Source organism: Mirounga leonina, unplaced genomic scaffold (genome assembly GCF_011800145.1).
Source record: "Mirounga leonina isolate KUSES-001 unplaced genomic scaffold, KU_Mleo_1.0 Mir_447, whole genome shotgun sequence".
Lineage (NCBI taxonomy): Eukaryota > Metazoa > Chordata > Mammalia > Carnivora > Phocidae > Mirounga > Mirounga leonina.
This window is the reverse complement of record NW_023270757.1, coordinates 4,223,087-4,241,077: the sequence shown is the minus strand read 5'-3', so window position 1 is coordinate 4,241,077 and position 17,991 is coordinate 4,223,087. Positions and strand designations below refer to the sequence as shown.

At 39.1% G+C, this 17,991-nt stretch overlaps 1 protein-coding gene across 9 annotated transcripts in view; it reads right to left on the bottom strand.

Annotated features, from left to right (window-relative positions):
• BNC2 (basonuclin 2) overlaps positions 1-17,991 on the bottom strand; it is a 430,537-nt gene that overhangs the window by 111,652 nt on the left and 300,894 nt on the right. For 8 of the 9 annotated variants that reach the window (XM_034987946.1, XM_034987950.1, XM_034987953.1 and 5 more), the window contains one exon: positions 17,103-17,338. In XM_034987946.1, coding sequence (XP_034843837.1) covers positions 17,103-17,338 — 236 coding nt within the window. Of the gene's footprint in view, positions 1-17,102; positions 17,339-17,991 lie in introns of those variants that run through there. The other variant, XM_034987954.1, reaches the window with a different exon arrangement.

Genomic DNA, 17,991 nt, shown 5'->3' with positions numbered 1-17,991 from the left:
TATATAGATAACTCTAAAGACTGCACCAAAAAAACTGTTAGAATAAATGAATTCAGTAAAGTTGCTGGATACAAAATTAATATAAAAAAATCTGTCACATTTCTATATATTAATAACAAATTATCAGAAAGAGAAATCAAGAAAACAATTCCACTTTCAATCACATCAAAAAGAACAAAATACCTAGAAATAAATTTAACTGAGGAGGTAAAAGATCTACACATAGAAAATTAAGACATTGATGAAAGAAACTGAAGAAGATGCAAATAAATAGAAAGATATTCTGTGCTCATGGATTAGAGGAATTAATATTGTTAAAATGTGCATACTACTCAAAGCATTCTATAGATTCAATGCAATCCTTATGAATATATTAAAGGCATTTTTCACAGAACTGGAACAAATAATTATAAAATTTATATGGAACCACAAAAGACCCCAAATATCCAAAGCAACCTTAAGAAAGAAGAACAAAGCTGGAGGCATCACACTCCCTGATTTCAAACTATATTGCAAAGCTATAGTAATCAACTGTATGGTTTTGGCATAAAAACACACACATAGATCAATAGAACAGAATAGAGAGCCCAGAAATAAACCCACTATATATGGTTAGTTAATTTTTGACAGAGGAGGCAAGAATATACAATGGGGAAAGGACAGACTCTTCAATAAATCATGCTAGGAAAACTGGACAGGTATACACAAAAGAATAAAACTGGACCACTTTCTTATATCCTAGACAAAAATTAACTCAAAATAGATTGAAGATTTGAATGTAAAACCTGAAACCATAGAAAAAAACATAGGTTGGTCTTAGCAATTTTTTAAAATCTAAGTCCAAAGGCAAAGGAAACAAAAGCAAAAATAAATAGGACAAGGGAGCCTGGGTGGCTCAGTTGGTTAAGCGACTGCCTTCAGCTCAGGTCATGATCCCGGAGTCCAGGGACTGAGTCCCACATCAGGCTCCCTGCTCAGCAGGGAGTCTGCTTCTCCCTCTGACCCTACCCCCTCTTGTGCTCTCTCTCTCTCAAATAAATCAATAAAATAAAATCTTTAATAAATAAATAAATAAATAAATAAAAATAAATAGGACTACATCAAGCTAAAAAGCTTCTGCACAACCAAGGAAACCATCAACAAATGAAAAAGCAACCTACTGAATGGCAGAAAATATTTGCAAATCATGTATCTGATAAGGGATTAATATCCAAAATATATTTTTAAAAAGCCCACATAACTCAATGACAAAAAAATACTTTAATTAAAAAATGCACAGAGAATCTGAATATTTTTCCAAAGAACACAAAAGATGGCAATAGGCACATGAAAAAATGCTCCAAAAGGGGAAAAAAAGCTCAACATCACTAATCATCAGGGAAATGCAAATCAAAACTATAATGAGAGATCACCTTATATCTGTTAGAATGGCTATTATCAAAGCCAAGAAATAACAAGTGTTGGCAAGGATGTGGAGAAAAGGAACGCTCATACACTGTTGATGAGAATATAAATTAGTGTAGTCACTACGGAAAACACTATCGAGGTTCCTTTAAAAATTTAACATAGAACTACTATGTAATCCAGCAATTCCATTACTGGGTGTCTATCCAAAGAAAACAAAAACACTAATTTGAAAAGATATACCTACCCTACATTCACTGCAGCATTATTTATAATAGGCCAAGAGAGGGAAACAACCTAAGTGTCCATCAATGGATAAATAAATAAATATTGGGGGTGTGTGTATATGTACACATACAAAATGGAGTACTAGTCAACCATAAAAAAGAATGGAACTTTGCCACTTTTGACAACATGGATGGACCTTGAGGAGGTGATGCCAAGTGAAACAACTCATACAGAGAAAGATAAACACTGCATGATTTCACCTCTATGTGGAATCTAAAAAACAAAACAAAACAAAACCCAGACACATAAATAAAGAGAACAGATTAGTGGTTTCCACAGGGGAGCTGGGTTAGGAGGTAGGCAAAATAGGTGAAGGGGATCAAGAAGTACAAACTTTCAGTTACAAAATAAGTAAGTCATAGGGATGTGTACAGCAAGGGGAATATGGTCAGTAGCAGTGTTTTAACTTATGATGATAGATGGTAACTAAACTTTTTGTGGTGATCATTTTGCAATCTATACAATGTCAAATCCCTATGTTGTACACCTAAAACAAATATAATACTGTACATCAATTATATTTCAATAAAAAAATTAAATTCTACCATCTTGACTTTCTATTAATATAAAATAACACATGAAAGAAAGGTATACTTATTTTTCATGAAGTAACCCAATCCAATGATCTTAACAAAAGCTAAACCTTGACTAAAATAGATGGCAACCAGGCTCATAGCAAGACATACTTGACCTGTGGCGTAGCCAAATCTAAAAAGTTTGTGAAATTTAAACCATCAGATAACTTCACAGGTCTGGGAAACCACAACTTATACCCAGGATGCTGTTTGGGCATTCAAAGCAATATGTTCAAGTGAATAAATCATGCATGAAAACTCTATACTATAGCATTCTTTTATAAAGTTCCTTTTTAAGAAGCATTCCCCCTCCAAGGGTGTGCCCCTTTCAGGTCCCAGATACTTTTCCATATGGGAAATATAATGCAGTAAAGCTTCCTTCCATCTGGTGTCTTGAAAAACATTTATGAAGTTTTCCTGTACATTTCTGATAATCCTGATATTCCAGACATCTTTTTGTCAAAGTTATCCTAAAATGTGAGCCTTAGAAATCATAATTTATATTAACGGCCTGGATCCAGGTGTAAGGTAGAACACAGAGAAAAGAGAGAACAAAGCAGACAGTGCTTTCAGATAGATGGTCCTTCAATTATTCTGCTACCAAACCTAAGACTACTTCCCATAAGAAGAACCTATGGGCACCATACTATCAACTCCTTAATTACATACATATATTACTTATGAGTCAAATAAGCAATCAGGTGAACTAAAATTCTATGCACTGAGTGAAGGAAACTAATAAAGGGAATACAGACTAATTCCAAATTTGATGTTTGTAATTTAGTAGGCACTATATTTAATATAAAACATCTACATTTTAATTGGCCCAATTACTCCCCAAGTGGCATTGACAGTAGTAATTCCGTGCAGATTTTCCTGTTCTAAGTGAGTTACTTCATGGGTAGCTTTTGCAAAATGACCCTGATGGAGTTAAAAATGATCATCTTTGGATTCTCACTAAAAGGGAATTTTTAAAGTAAGTTTTTATTAACTTGTCAAAACATTTATGAGTTAAGGAATTAGAAGGAAACACCTCTTTGCTGTTCAATATCTGTGATCTGATAAACAGGTGGGTTTTCCATAAGACAGCAAAATCTCATTAATTTAAACTAAAATGTTTTTAGCTCAAAAAGTGCGAGCTGGGTTGATAATTAATTTTGTTTAGTCAGTCATTTAATTGCAGAGTTTGAATTAATAGTACAATCAAGACAGGGAATGTTCAAAATTCTTTAAGGCATTAACTTTTCAGGAAAGTTGGAAATTTGTCCAAAAAGTCTATTTAAATAGAACTCATTATTGTACTAATTTATAGATCATGTTTATATATTCATTAGAAAATGTACACTAATGACCTCTGCTTTCATGTAGCTCAACTTGAGCCCCAATCTCAACCAAACTGAGAGTTGAAACAGAGAAACATGGTGTCTATCTCCTTACCATTTGAATATAGCAGCTACTCAAGCAAATATTTGTTGAATGAATACATTTTCCTGAACTTTCAAAATAGGAAAAAAATACAACATAAAGGAAAACTGATTTTTAAAAGGGATGGAAGATCAAATTTGAAACAAAGACTATACACTAAATAAACAGGACACATTAAATTATACATCTTAAATTAGTAATAACAGGCATCATATGGTTAATTTCCATTCACCACTCCGAACTTGCCTAGGAGTTTTCTAGATTTACCTCCCCAAAGTTTTAAACAGATGTCTCAATTCATTTTTCCTTATTAAAAAAATAAATATGCATAGTAAAAAAGACAATATTCTTTCTGCCTCTGACCCCACCACCATATAACTATTCAATGCATTTTTATTTTGTAACTCAAAAACACAACCCAGAATGACAAGAAATTAAAATGAAAGCATCAAACTTGCAGAAGGGGTTTACATAAGCAAACCTTTTGCATATAAAAATTTTGCTTCAAGAGAATATTAAACTTTTAAATAAAGACAACTCATGGATGGAAAAAAAATTTCTATTTATGTATTGAAAATAAAATTATTTAAACATTACATGCTTCAGACTTTTCATTAATTCAGACTGACCTACTCATTAACTTGAAATGCTAGTGTTTTCCCATACCATATATAAAATATACATATTATGATCAGGTACGTGAGTATATGAGTCTCTCTATGTATAAAATTAAAATAGAAGCATCTGCTTCCCCAAACCACCAAAAATTATCTAAATTTTGGCTTAGAGTAAATGAAGATTTCTCATATCCTTAAAATCATTTTTGTAGGCAGTTTTTCAGTAGCCTTATTTCAGAGAGTTGTCCCTATCGGATACAAGCATAATTGACTACAAAAATGCATAAGTAAAGGAAGCTAATGGCCTTGCTTAATTAAAATGTAAAACTTCACCATCTTATATTCCATTTATATGATTTTAAAGGAGGCTTCAGTAAGTCACTCTCTTGACAAGAGCATTCAGATTGCAGAGAAGGCTACAAAGGCGTTAATGACATTTACCCCCCTAATAAGAGCTGTTCACACTTCATGGTTTTTCCTTGTTATTGCTCAGGACAGACACTAGCACCTCATTGAAAGATCAGTGCTGCAAAGGAAAAAAGGCCCCTTGAGACATCTCAGACTTGAGGAAAAGCACTAAATCAGGTGATGCTACACAGATGACATATTTGATTCTCAGGGGTTCTTACTCACCCTATGGCCATGGATTTGAGGCAGTTAACACACAGCCAATCAAAACCCTCCCCCACTCCCCGAAGAGAGGGCAATCCTCTTCTGCAGCAGGCATAGTGAAGGCTATGGAGAAAAGAAATAAACTTCTTTCAGGTGCCCTAGGTCTGGCAGGATCCAAATGTCTTGTACTGCTCTCAGTTAATCTCCATCGATGTGTGGCTGAATGAATAAAACACTGACCTTTTCACCTAAGAGACCACAATTTGAATCCAACTTAAAGTCACTGATGGATCAATGGACAGAGGCACTCATATTTTAAAGCAATAAAGCACTGCAAAAAGGGAGAAGGGAAAAAAAAGTTTTTTACCGTGGTTTTGGCCACAGATTCAACCCGGTTTCCCTGGCTCAGCTATTATGAATTGGATCTCTGATTCAGAATTGAAAAGCTCCCAGCACTGCCCCTATGGATCTCAAAATCTGGCACGAGCCCATGGCTACTGCAAGGCAGACATTCCCTCACATGTCAATACGTGGAAAAGCAATCCCGGCTGGTGATGGAATGATGGCTGACTCAATGGAATATACTCAGCATGAACTCCAATTCTGGCAGAGATGACAGGACGCAGAAACAAGTAGCTCTTAATTACTCTTTCAAGGGGAATTTAAATATATTTTGTTGTTAATTTGAAATTTCTAAAGATGTGTGCATACTTTTAAAAAGAGGCAAATGAAGTGACTGAAGGTGTGTCCCTGACTACCTTGTTTTGTGTCTTATCAGCACACCGTAAAATAAACAGGCTTAATATGAATAGGTACCCTAGAGACAAAAACCTATAGGATAGATATTCTATTGTTTAAATGTCAATTTCTTTGAAGCCTGGACTAACCTGACCATAAGCCAATATTTTCAGTCTTCTGTGTTCCAAATATTCTATTTATTTCACTAAGGAATCTGAAAGAAATGCCTGTTGTGCACTGCTTTCCGTTAGAACTGCATCCCAGAGAGGATGCAATGTGCACCAGAGTCTTCAAATTACCACACTTACTCCACTGCTATTTTTAAAACCAAAAAAGAAAAAAAAGTCCACAGCAGGAAAAGCATATTAAAATAAAAATAGAAAATACAGCAACCACATTACTCATACTAACTAGAAAGCTGCCTCTGACACTATTATTATGGCTTTGTTAAAGAGAGAAAATTACATGAGAACAAGAAAACCAGGTTAAAGCATTTCCTTACAGAGAGGACCTTCAGTTCTCAAAGTCTCGGAAAAATGGTTTCCTGGGGCCTGTAGGTAAGAAATACACAGTAAACTAAAGATGACCTCTGGATAGAAAATGCATACCAACTGATACCTCGCTCTCTTACTTTGGGGCCTTATGAATTATGGTCTACTGTAGCCATACAAGGCACCCTATTGTTAAAATGCAAAACTATCTGTCTGATCTACTCTCCAAGTCCCCATTCCAAGTCTACACTGACTGAGAGTGAGAGAGAGACAGACAGAGAGAGAGAGAGAGAGAGAGAGAGAGAGAGAATACAACACTCAGTGCCAAAAACAAATGAAAACACTTCCCAGGTAGCAACAGGACCTCAGTGGTGGGTTTCTAAAACAACCGTTCATGAAGCCACTAGCCAGTGATTGGCCTTTTTGAGGATTATTAGCAACAAATGCCAGGTCTGCAAAGCAAAAGAATCACTAGTTACTCCCCTTAGAAAGGGATATGATGCAGGGTGCCTGGCTGGCTCAGTGGGTAGAGTATGTGACTCTTCATTTTGGTGTTGTGAGTTCGAGCCCCAGGTTGGGTGTAGAGATTACATAAAACTAAAATCTTTTAAGAATATATAAATACATTTTAAGAAAGAAAAAGAAAGAAAAGAAAGAAAGAAAGAAAAGGAAGGGAGGGATGTGATGCAAGTATCAGGTGAATCAAGACGAGCTTCTGAGCAACAGGCCCAGGCCTGGCCTAACACACTCACCTAAACCACAGCTCAATGCTGCTCACCTAACTGCAATGCAACTCTCCCCATAAACTTGTTCACACCTCTTCCCTACGTAGCATTCTTCCTGTACGGAAAAATGCTTGTTCCATCCTTTCTACTAGGTAACAATATCTCTCTTCTTCCTTAAGAATCTCCTCTTTCAACAGGTCTTCCTAGAGTAATTCAATTTGGCAGTGGTCACTTTAATTCTACTAGCAAATGTATTGGCCTGCGTTCTATTTTTCCAATTGCTGCTGGCATTATTTATAAGACAATCATACATGAATCACATAAGTAGATCTTTATTTATGTTTGTCCCATCTGTATGGACTTAGCAAGAGCTTCCAGCAACCCACACAGATGCTCATCTCACTTTCTACTTTTTCATAGTCCTTCATGATTTCACATAGGAGAATGTGAAACATAGGTCACTCAAAAGAAACAGGGCAGACTGGGGCTGGGTCTTGAGAGCCTTCCCATGATTCTTTGCTATAGTCACAGATCTCAGTTCTTGGGCAAGCCCTCACTGTCCCCCACCTGCCCCTTCAGTCAAATTGGGGGAAATATTAGAAAAGGACATGGTAGCTAAAATAAAATGTATGGACAACTAGAAGAATCACAACGTTTCTGTTGCTCTAGAAACTTAAGGGTTGTGAGGAATGGTGAACTGGAAAATGGCTTTACTTAAAGAATTAGTATTTACTGAGCTCTACTATGAATTTAACAAATGACTTCCCTTTATTCTCAAAACTCCAGTAAGAAGGAATCAGCAAAACGAGGCTTATATAAATTATGTATTTTTTTGCAAGGCTAGAGAGCTAACTGATGGTGGAAATGAGTTCTAAACCTACAGCTGAGGAGCCTTCCACTTCAAATTCAACGAGGAGCATGTCAGAGTATTGCTCTGGAGACCATATGGTTTAATCAGTGCCATCACAGAGAATATCCATTTCAAGTAAATCTGAACTGGTTCTGATCAGATGGTGAATGGCCAGAGAGCTGTGGGCTCATTTTTTGTGCCTCCTGGGGAACACAAAAACCCTCTCCCCATGTCCCACAGACACAAATTCTATTCTACCAGTTACTGCATTCCATCCTGGAATCTGGTGAGCTATCTATTTCTACTTTGCAAGGGGGTAAAGGGAGGAATATTTTTACTTGGACTCTGAGCACAAAACATCAAGCTACGTCCTTGGATATAAGGTGTTTATTTTCATCGCTGTTCAAATAGTTAGAGCTTTGGCAAGGGATTCAAAATCCCTGTATTCCACTTCCAGCTTTGACCCTGCCTGAGGCCTTCAGCCACGATAACTTTAAAACCAGGGATAACAGTCTCTGAAACTATCTCTCCAATAGGGAGGCTAAGAGAATTGCTAGGATAATGTCTGTAGAGTAGTCCAAGCACTCTGGAAAACAGATACTGTAAATATAGAACATTGCTCTGAACCATCTACCTTTTGTATATCCCTGCCAAAGACAGAGGGATCTTGATCATTCATGCCTGTAATCTTTCTCTTCCGAAAGAGATTCACATATTGCTGACATAATGCAAAGACACCTTATGTTATGGTGGTGATAACCCAATCTTAGTTGGAGTCAAATAATCCCTCCTCTGGGTCAATACTATAGGTCATCTGTATATTCTTATAATTTTGACCATACAACCAGCATGATTTGTTTATGGTTCTGTACAGTAAAGCCTTCCTGAGAGATCTCTTGTGTACTCAGCACATAGTAATTAAGTGGTAAAATTTGCTATTTGAAGGACTACCTAAACGAATTTAAACCTAGAACCATTCTTCTTTCTGCTCCAGAAATTCCCTAAAAATCTGTGAGGTCAGGTAATACCCATAAAAAAGGTTGTCTATTTTAAGTTAAGTTTTACTTTATGCAGTGGGGTGAAAGCCCAGATGCTCTAACCATTTTAATAGATTCATTAAGTAGTCATTCATTCTGTGCCCAGTGCTTAGAAGAATATTGGAAGAGTTGATGAAATAGAAAAACGCAAGGGTAATAAAATGGCTGTCGTTTTTGGAATAAGTCATTACTTAAAAACTTAAAAAAAAGAAAAAGCACACATGCTTCTTCATGCGCTCACAATGTAGTACCCGTTAATAAGAGTGCTGTGGGCTAGTTCCTGCACTACATACTTTATAAATATCATTTCATTTAACTTTATAAATAAAGAAACTCAGGTTCAAATATGTTAAATGACGTACCTTAGGGAACAGAGCTATCAAAAGTTGAAACCAAGATTCATACCCAAGTCTGTCTCACTCCAAGGTCCAAAGCCTTTGTTACTATACTTTCTTGCCTCTTACTTGTAATCAGGTATATACTATGTAGGTACATATATGCAGGCTTGTGTGTGTATGTATGTACATATGTGTGTTATTTCTTATTTACAAGTGTAGTAGCTACTCTTTTGCCTGGCTGTATGGGAAGGCATTCTGTTCTAAGAGACACAGTGAAAAAAAAAATCCTGGATTAAAGACTGCTCTGTACACAAAGGTCTAAAATGGTCATGCTGTCAAGAGTCTATATCATCATCTTTTTCATCATTATGTTAATCATTAATATTTACTGGATACTTAGCAAGTGGCACTACTAAATGCTTTATATGCATCATCTTATTTTATCTTCTTTATCTTCATTATCTTATTTTATCTAAACCCACGAGGTACTGTTAATATCCTTCCTTTCCAGGTAAGGGAATCGAGGCCAGGTAGATAAAGACACAGGCCTATTTTCACACATTTAGTAAGAACTGGAGCCGGGATTCAAACCCACAAACCCGCTTTAACATACTACTCTGCTGCCCTAAGCTTTCCTTGTCCAACTGTATAAAAGAAGGTAGAGGGGTGCCTGGGTGGCTCAGACGGTTAAGCGACTGCCTTCGGCTCAGGTCATGATCCCAGGGTCCTGGGATCGAGCCCCGCATCGGGCTCCCTGCTCAGTGGGGAGTTGGCTTCTCCCTCTGCCTCTCCCCCTGCTTGTGCTCTCTCTCTCTCTGTCTCACTCTCTGTCAAAAAACTAAATAAAACCTTAAAAAAAAGAAGAAGAAGAAGAAGGTAGAATTACAGCTATTCCACCACACTTGAGCGGGGGAGCACTGATCTGGGCTCATCCTCCATGGTGCAAAAGTATGGCTGGGGGTGGCTGCTCAGCCCCAGACTACACGTTCTCGTTCCCAGGTGACTACTTGGCCCCATTTAGATGGAAGCTCTGATTGGTGACCTGTAGAAGAAGGGACCCACTCTGCTTTCAGACCTGGTCCATGAAAACCAACCACACAGAACCTCTCTTGTTTCCCAGTGCTGCCACCTGGATGAGGAGCCAGAAGCCCTTGAGAATAATAGCAGAGCCATAAAACAGCCGAGGCCCTAAGTTCCCAGAGACCCTTTAAGAGATCAAAGTACCTCAGGGAGGAAAACGTTCACCAACCAGGAATGCTGACTGGTCTTGCTGAGAGAGAGAAATAAACTCCTATTGTGTTAGGCCACCAGTATTTCAGGGTTTACTTGCTAAAACAACTAGCATTTATCTTATTAACTAAAGCTTAAAATGTACTTATCTTTTTCTAAGCATTTGATATCTGCAGAGAAACAGGTTTGACACCTGATATCTCCCTGCTGTAACTGATCAGAGTTAGGTTTATGCATAGATATAAGTGGGGGAAAAAAAAAACTTCAGTGGGAGTTTATAACATGTTTTCATCTACATTAGTTCACCTTTTTGCCATTCAAGAGCAAGAGAGGCATAAGGGGTTATCTCAGTTTTAAAGCTGAAGAAACGGTGGGGGCGCCTGGGTGGCTCTGTCAGTTGAGTGTCCAACTCTTGGTTTTGGCTCACGTCATGATCTCAAGGGTGTGAGATCGAGCAACGCCTTGGGCTCTGCACTAGGTGTGGAGCCTGCTTAAGATTCTCTCTCTTCCTCTGTCCCTCCGCTCCCCTCCATCTCAAATAAAAAAGAGAAAGAAGAAGAAAAAGAAGAAGAGGAGGAGGAGGAGGAGGAGGAAGAAGAATAAACTATGGCTGACAAGGGCCAATTTTCCATACTCACATATATCATCAGTGGAAACACTGGGACTTTAGCCCAATATTCTTATTCCATGTCCAGTACCCCCTTTGCCATCCAACTTGATATCGTTGTATGGACCCAGGAAAGAGCTATTTTATCTTTGCTCTACCTCCCGCACATGATATAGTTGAAATCTTACTGATTAGGACTTTTATAACTCTTCCAAAGGTATGTATTCCTGGAAAGGTAAGTCAAAGAGCAGAATTTACAATGAAGCATCAATGATAAGTATCAGATCTAGAGAAAAATTTGGGTCATGGAAATGAGAGGAAGGTAATCTGAAACAGGGTGGAATATCAAGAAATACTCAAGAAAAGGGATACAAAAGAGGGACTAATTCCACTAAGGTCAGGTGGATAAGACCTGTCACTGAATGCAAGAGACATCTTAACTATCTTTCCAGCTCAAGATTCTCAGGCCTTCTCTGTTCTCTAAACCATGCTCCTTGGATGCTACAAGGCTCTCACAGATTACATTCTGGAAAGATAGCTTGGTTGTTGTTAAAACAACAACAACAACAACAACAACAAATACTCCGCATAGAATTGGAGACCTGAGTTCAAATCAGATTTCAAAATTTTCTCTCTCCGATATTTTGGAAGCACTATTTTGTGTCAGGCTGGTTACTAGGAGTTGGGTTACAGTGATGAGCAAGTGGTTCTTATCCTCAGGAAGCTTATAGCGCATCAACTGTACCAATTAATAGTTTCTGTGATCATGGGAAAGTCATTCAATCTCTTTGAATTTCAACTACTCCAAATGTTAATTCACCAGCAATATCTATAAGAGAATGGTATGTAAGAGGATTCCAAGAGCTAACATATGTGAACTTGCTCCACAAAGGGCTGTTTAAATACAAGTGTTTGCTGAATATTGACGTTTTTCTACCACATGGATACCACAAAACACTTGTTCTACACCAACCACTAGCTGGGGGTGTGGGAGCTTTTGTTGCTCTTCCTAATGCCCTCAGGAGCCCATCTGTTCTTCCAGTACCTAGGAAGCCCGAGGAAAGACTACAAGCCCTTGGACCAACAGGTTACTACATATTCCATGAGTTCCATGGTGAAACATCAAGCTATACCAAGTGAAGCAGGTTTCTTTACCCATTCATTTAACAAATATTTATTGAGTGCCCTCCCTTTGTGGCGTTCCCTAGTGAGGAAGCCAGGAAGAAAACCATTTTAACAGTTGACTTAATTGATTGATTTTAAATTGGATTGGAGCTTGAGGGAAACACTCTTGAGGTAGAGCCACACAAGACTTACACTGGTTAACCTGGACAGAAAAGGCCTCTGCAAAAAAGTGGGACTTTGGCTGACACCTAAAGAATAAGAAATTGCCCATGTGTAGAGAGGAGTAGGGGAGTCCAGGCAGAAGAATCCATATATGCGAATGCCCCAAGTTGAGGAAGAGTTCTGAGAAGCTTGACAGGAAAACACTATGAAGTGGAAAGTGTTTGTGGAGTCAACTTACCTACTCTCACAAACCACTTACTCCAGAACTTCTCACAGCCTTTATGCTAATGTGTACCTTCAGGCTCTACCAGAAGGATCCTGAGTGTAGTTCCTCCCGAATCTAAAGGCAGACCTCTGAAAGATCAGTGCCCCCAGAATACTCTGGGAAATAGTCTCCTAAAGTATTGATGGTTCTATTAGTTCTGATTGTTTCAAGACACAGGTGATTTGAATGTGCATCACTGCTCGCCCTCTCACAAGGCTGCTGACACCTTAGCTAATTATTCAGTGTCTGATATGGTTCTCTGAATTCTGGCAGGACTCATTTGCAAAGCAAGAGATTTCCACAGATGGGCTGGCGTATGAGCCTTGGCAAGTCAGATACACATTCAAACTGAAAAATGACTGTGTGAAAACCTGATTTTTAAATGACTAAATTCAACAATGATAATCACCTATATTCTTATATCCTAAGTCAAAGACAGGGAAAATGGGGAAATGACAGGACACTGCTTCTACTTACTGTCAATAAATGTACCATGGGATATAGACTTGAAACAAGAATTACTCTTCGGCAGCAGGAAAAACATCTTATGTTCCTTTAGATTTTAGCATCCTAATTACCTATTTCCTTTTTCTGCTGTTTTGTGGGAAGATGCCTAAAATTTACCTCACTTTTTCTGTACTTGATGAATGAATACTCTAATTGCTACACAGGAAAATACTGGGTTTCCTACCTTTAAGATGCTACCTGGGTTCTTAAATTGTTGTGGTCCAAGTTATGCTATACATTTTATACCCAGCTGGCTCGCTCATGAATTATATGGATAATTACAGAAGTGAAAAAGTAATTTTTATCAAAACAGCACAGGATTCTTGAAAGATATTGCTGGTCTTTTAAATCTGTGCCATTGCTATCACCTCCCTCTTCTTTTTAATAACCTCTTCATACACGCTTGTAAATGATAGTTTTGCACAGCCTACTCCTCTTTCCCCCCACAACCCAAAATTCAAAATCAGATCAGACACCTGCTGTTCTTCCCATTCAAAACTATCTCAGGGGCACCTGGGTGGCTCAGTCGGTTAAGCGTCTGCCTTGGCTCAGGTCATGATCCCAGGGTCCTGGGATTGAGCCCCACATCGGGCTCCCTCTCAGCGGGAAGCCTGCTTCTCCCTCTCCCTCTCCCTCTGCCCCTCCCCCCACTTGTGCACGCACGCTCTCTCAAATAAATAAAATAAATAAACTTTTAAGAACCTCATTTTAAAAATACTGTGACTGTCGATTTGATTTTAAGAAAATAAGATGATGGGGCGCCTGGGTGGCTCAGTCGGTTAAGCGTCTGCCTTCGGCTCAGGTCATGATCCCAGGGTCCTGGGATCAAGCCCCACATCGGGCTCCCTGCTCGGCGGGAAGCCTGCTTCTCCCTCTCCCACTCCCCCCTGCTTGTGTTCTTGCTCTCGCTGCCTCTCTCTCTGTCAAATAAATAAAATCTTAAAAAAAAAAAAAAAAAACAAAACACTATCTCTGGAACCAGCAGTAGCTATATATACAGGGATGGAGGTTTAGGCCCAGAGAGAGTTAAATTAATATCCTGGCTTCACCAGTTCAACTTACTGTACATCTTCATTTGCCCAGTAACACAATCTATAGCCAACTGCTAACCAAGTCAATATGTGGTAAGACTAACAGCCACCCTAACTTGCCTTGATAATTATTCTCCTTTAACTGACATAATATTCAATATACTGTTGTTGAGAGCAATAATGCTAAAATTGATGCCTTGAGGGCTACAAGACAATTGAGTTTTAGCCAGATAAAATGACTTGTACGCTAACAGTGCATTATAGGGTTCCACAACCTTTGGACACACATTTTACAGCCTCCTTGCATGAAAATATTACATATAATTATATTCAAAGTCATTTGTGTATACCTTATCATTACTACATATAATTTTTAAAATATTGGCCAATAACCAAATCACATCACTTTAGAGGAAAAGGGTTTATTTCTATAGCCGAGCTCTTGTTTTGAGTTTTCTTTTTTTAAACAAAATAAACATTTTCTCACTACATAGTTTTTTGTCCTTCAACCTCTTGCTTTTTCCCTAAACCAAGAACTATTTTCACAAGGAAGAAATAGATGATAAATGCTAAGTAACAAAAAGCATCATTTAAATAAAATCTATATTACAACAATCCTACCAATAAAACAAGACAGAAACTAAACCTAGTATTCTTCTAATGTAAAAATCATCTATGATTTTCTCAAAATGTCAATCCTAGGCCCTATATGGAGAAACAGATTATATTAATAAGTTTAAGACTTTGTCAAAATCTATATTAAGTTAATAAAAATTAATTATAACTTAAGTATCACAATAAATGACAGAATTCTTCATATGCAATATTTTGCCCTAAAATAAGAGACTTTATAAATCTCAGCTCATGGTTTTGCTGAATTTTCCTCTCCTACTTAATTTCTCTTGCAATTTTGTATTGTTAAAACAAAAAGAAAAGAAAACAAAAAGAAATACGGAGTACATTTCAAAGGACGTTTTCTATGCACGCCTTAGAGATAGGCTGAAACAGAGAAAAGTTAGCACTTAAATAATAATTTCAAGTAAAACAAAGAACAGGTATTGGTCAAGGCAAAACATTAGGACCATATCACATTACAACAAGCAGGTTCCCGATTTACCGCCATCCAAATGCTACAGTGAACTGGGTTGTTAAGAGGGCAACTAATCAGTCATGCACGTATCTGTTTGGACAGAAAGATACCACATACCTGCTCCAGATAGCTCAGGCAAAAATATACACATAGAACTGAAATGCAGCACTTATGACAGAACTAAGCATCAGAGAGGCGGCAGTAAAGGTGGTACTAGATTAGGGCATATTATCGTAGGTTTTGAATAAAGTAAAGAGTGCTTAGCCATGCTAACAATTCTGTGCAAAAATGTGCAAGAGCGTCATTCCTTTCTGTAGAGTAAGAGCTATCCCAAATGGATATTAATAATTATGTTGTGGAAACGAATGTAGAAAGATGTGGCACCATATCTATTCCAGGCCAGTATGAGCAGGTATTGTGAAACTGGTTCCATGCTTTATTTTTCCTGGCCTCTTCCTTCTGGACCTCATGCCCCCTCAGGTCTCCTGACCACCCAGGACTTAACTTTCCACTCACCCCACTGAAATGCCCCCATCCTGAGGCAAATGAGATAATGCTTGTGAAAGTCTTCTATAAACTAAAAACGTAATATATAATTATTCCTATTATCATCATCATCTTGTCTTCTGAGGGCCAAATTCTTTGTGCCTTCCAAGTTGACATCTCACTAAACTAAGCAATGATTCAATGCTAACCAAAGCAGTCTCAGGAGCAGACAGGTTATGCCACCCTCTGTCTCTCTCTACTTCTTGTCATCATACCTCTCTGCTCTCCTGCCCTGGCTAACACCTGGAGGTACCACATAGGAGAATGACAGGAATGTGTGTGTGTCTATGCCAGGTTAAGGCAAGGGGGAGTGTGAGGCCCTCCACTCTTCGCATACCACACTGGCAGCCAAGGCCTTGCACACAACACAGGGTGACTGGGGGATAAACAAGGCTGGCAGAGCCAAAAACCGTTCTTTTTTTTTTTTTTTCTTTCTTTCTTTCTGAAGGGGTCAGTTCTCCTGGTATTATCCCCATAAGAAATTTAAAAATCACTTCAGATTCTACCTTCTCCAACTGTGATCTCCTTTGGCAGGAGGGAGTACTTCTTCATCGTCCAGTGTAGTCTTTTTGGATCCTGGGGTCTCCCAACATGCTGTTTTCAACATTTACCCTTCAAGGGTCGTAGGAAGACAGATGGCCATAAAAACACTTCAGAAGCAAAGTACACAATGCAAAGCGACTCATGACATACTGCAAAAAAATGACGAAAAAATGCAGGGAGGTTGGGGTGGGGGTGGGAAGCGGAGACGGTAGGCCTCCAGGAAAAGTCTTAAGACCCTTACCAGATTGCAAGTGCCACTGATACAAACAAGAGGCTCAAGCTGGAAGGACAGGTGCTGTGAAAGCCAAATCTATAACCATGTCTCTGGGTTCTGGAATGTGAGGGTTTACTGGTTATAAAAGCAGAGAGTTTACAGGGGTTACAGTTCTTTTGATTCGGATGAAGATGCAATAAATAAGGTACACAGACAACCAAAAACAAACAAACAAACAAACAAACCACTAAACCTACAAACTCCGTGCAAGCAAAAGCCCTACTAAACCCAGATAAAATGTAATCTCAGATTTTCACAAACACGTCACCCACCTCAAAGAGCCCTTCCTTTTAGTGGGGCTAAATCAGACTTGTCGGAGAAGCAGGAAGCCCACATTGTAGGGACAGAGAGCTGAATTTAAAAAAGATGCAAACAAAGCAACACTAGGCAACAGGTCACTTTTTCCTTTCTACCCTCCACCACCGAGGCCCAGTGCCAGCCTGCTGGGACAGAGGTCCTTCTCTCCAGTTCTACAACAAGCCTGCCAAAAGGAGCACTTTAATCAGAGGAGGGTGTGCATGCCCAGGCCTGTGAGGGGCAGGAAAGAGACCAGGTTCGCAAGGGTTCTCCCTCAACCCGTCCTAGAGCCGGCCAGACACCAGCTTCGCCATCCTCCCCCTACCTGAAGGATGTACCCCCGGACGTAATCCCGCAGAGTCCAGCCCAGGCCGTGCAAGATGTGCAGCACCTCCTCTTGCTTCAGGACACTGAAGAGACGGTCTAGCAGGATCTTTAGCCGCACCGGCACCGCCTGCGTCCCGTAGAGCATCAGGCTGCTGATGTCGAACACCACGTTGGACTGCACGATCTCCACCTGGGTGGGGTGGTATAGATGCTGCGTGCTGAGTTTATCCAAGGCTGTGGTGTCCCCACCAAAGTTCCGGAGGTGGGTGGGAATCCAGAGATCGAGGGAAAGGGCAGAGACAAAGAAAGTAGAAACAAGTCACTGGAAGTTATCAGGGCTCTGTTTCTACAGATGGATCATGACCACAGATGTTTAAGCAAGAGTTTGCAATGTAAACAGTTCTCTTCCCACCCCCTCCCTGCTTTGCCTTTTCTTTTTAACTTGGTATGCTTATAAATTGCAGACAACAGCAAATACAAAACATACTCGACTTTCAGAAAGAGAGCCACTGAGGATGTTTCCAAATGACTGTGGCTGGCTCTAAAAACCTGACTAATTAATTTGCCAATTGAACTATGGCTTAGCCCAAGTTACCATGATGTCCTCCCCACCCACCAAAGACAGACAGAAAAACAATTCCCGACTCCTGCCGTAAGAGCAGACTTAGCCAATATCAGTTTTCTGAATAAGATTCACCCCTTATCCTACTTGAATGGTTTAAAGAGGAAGAGGAGAAGCTCTTTAGACTACAGGGTTAAAAGGCCCAATTGGAGGGAATAAGAGCTACTAATGTAACTCAAGTTAAATTAGCGAGCAGGGATTATCCCAAGAAGTAGTTCTTCCAACTCTCCCTCTTGCTATTCACCTGTTAGACAGTTTAATGTTC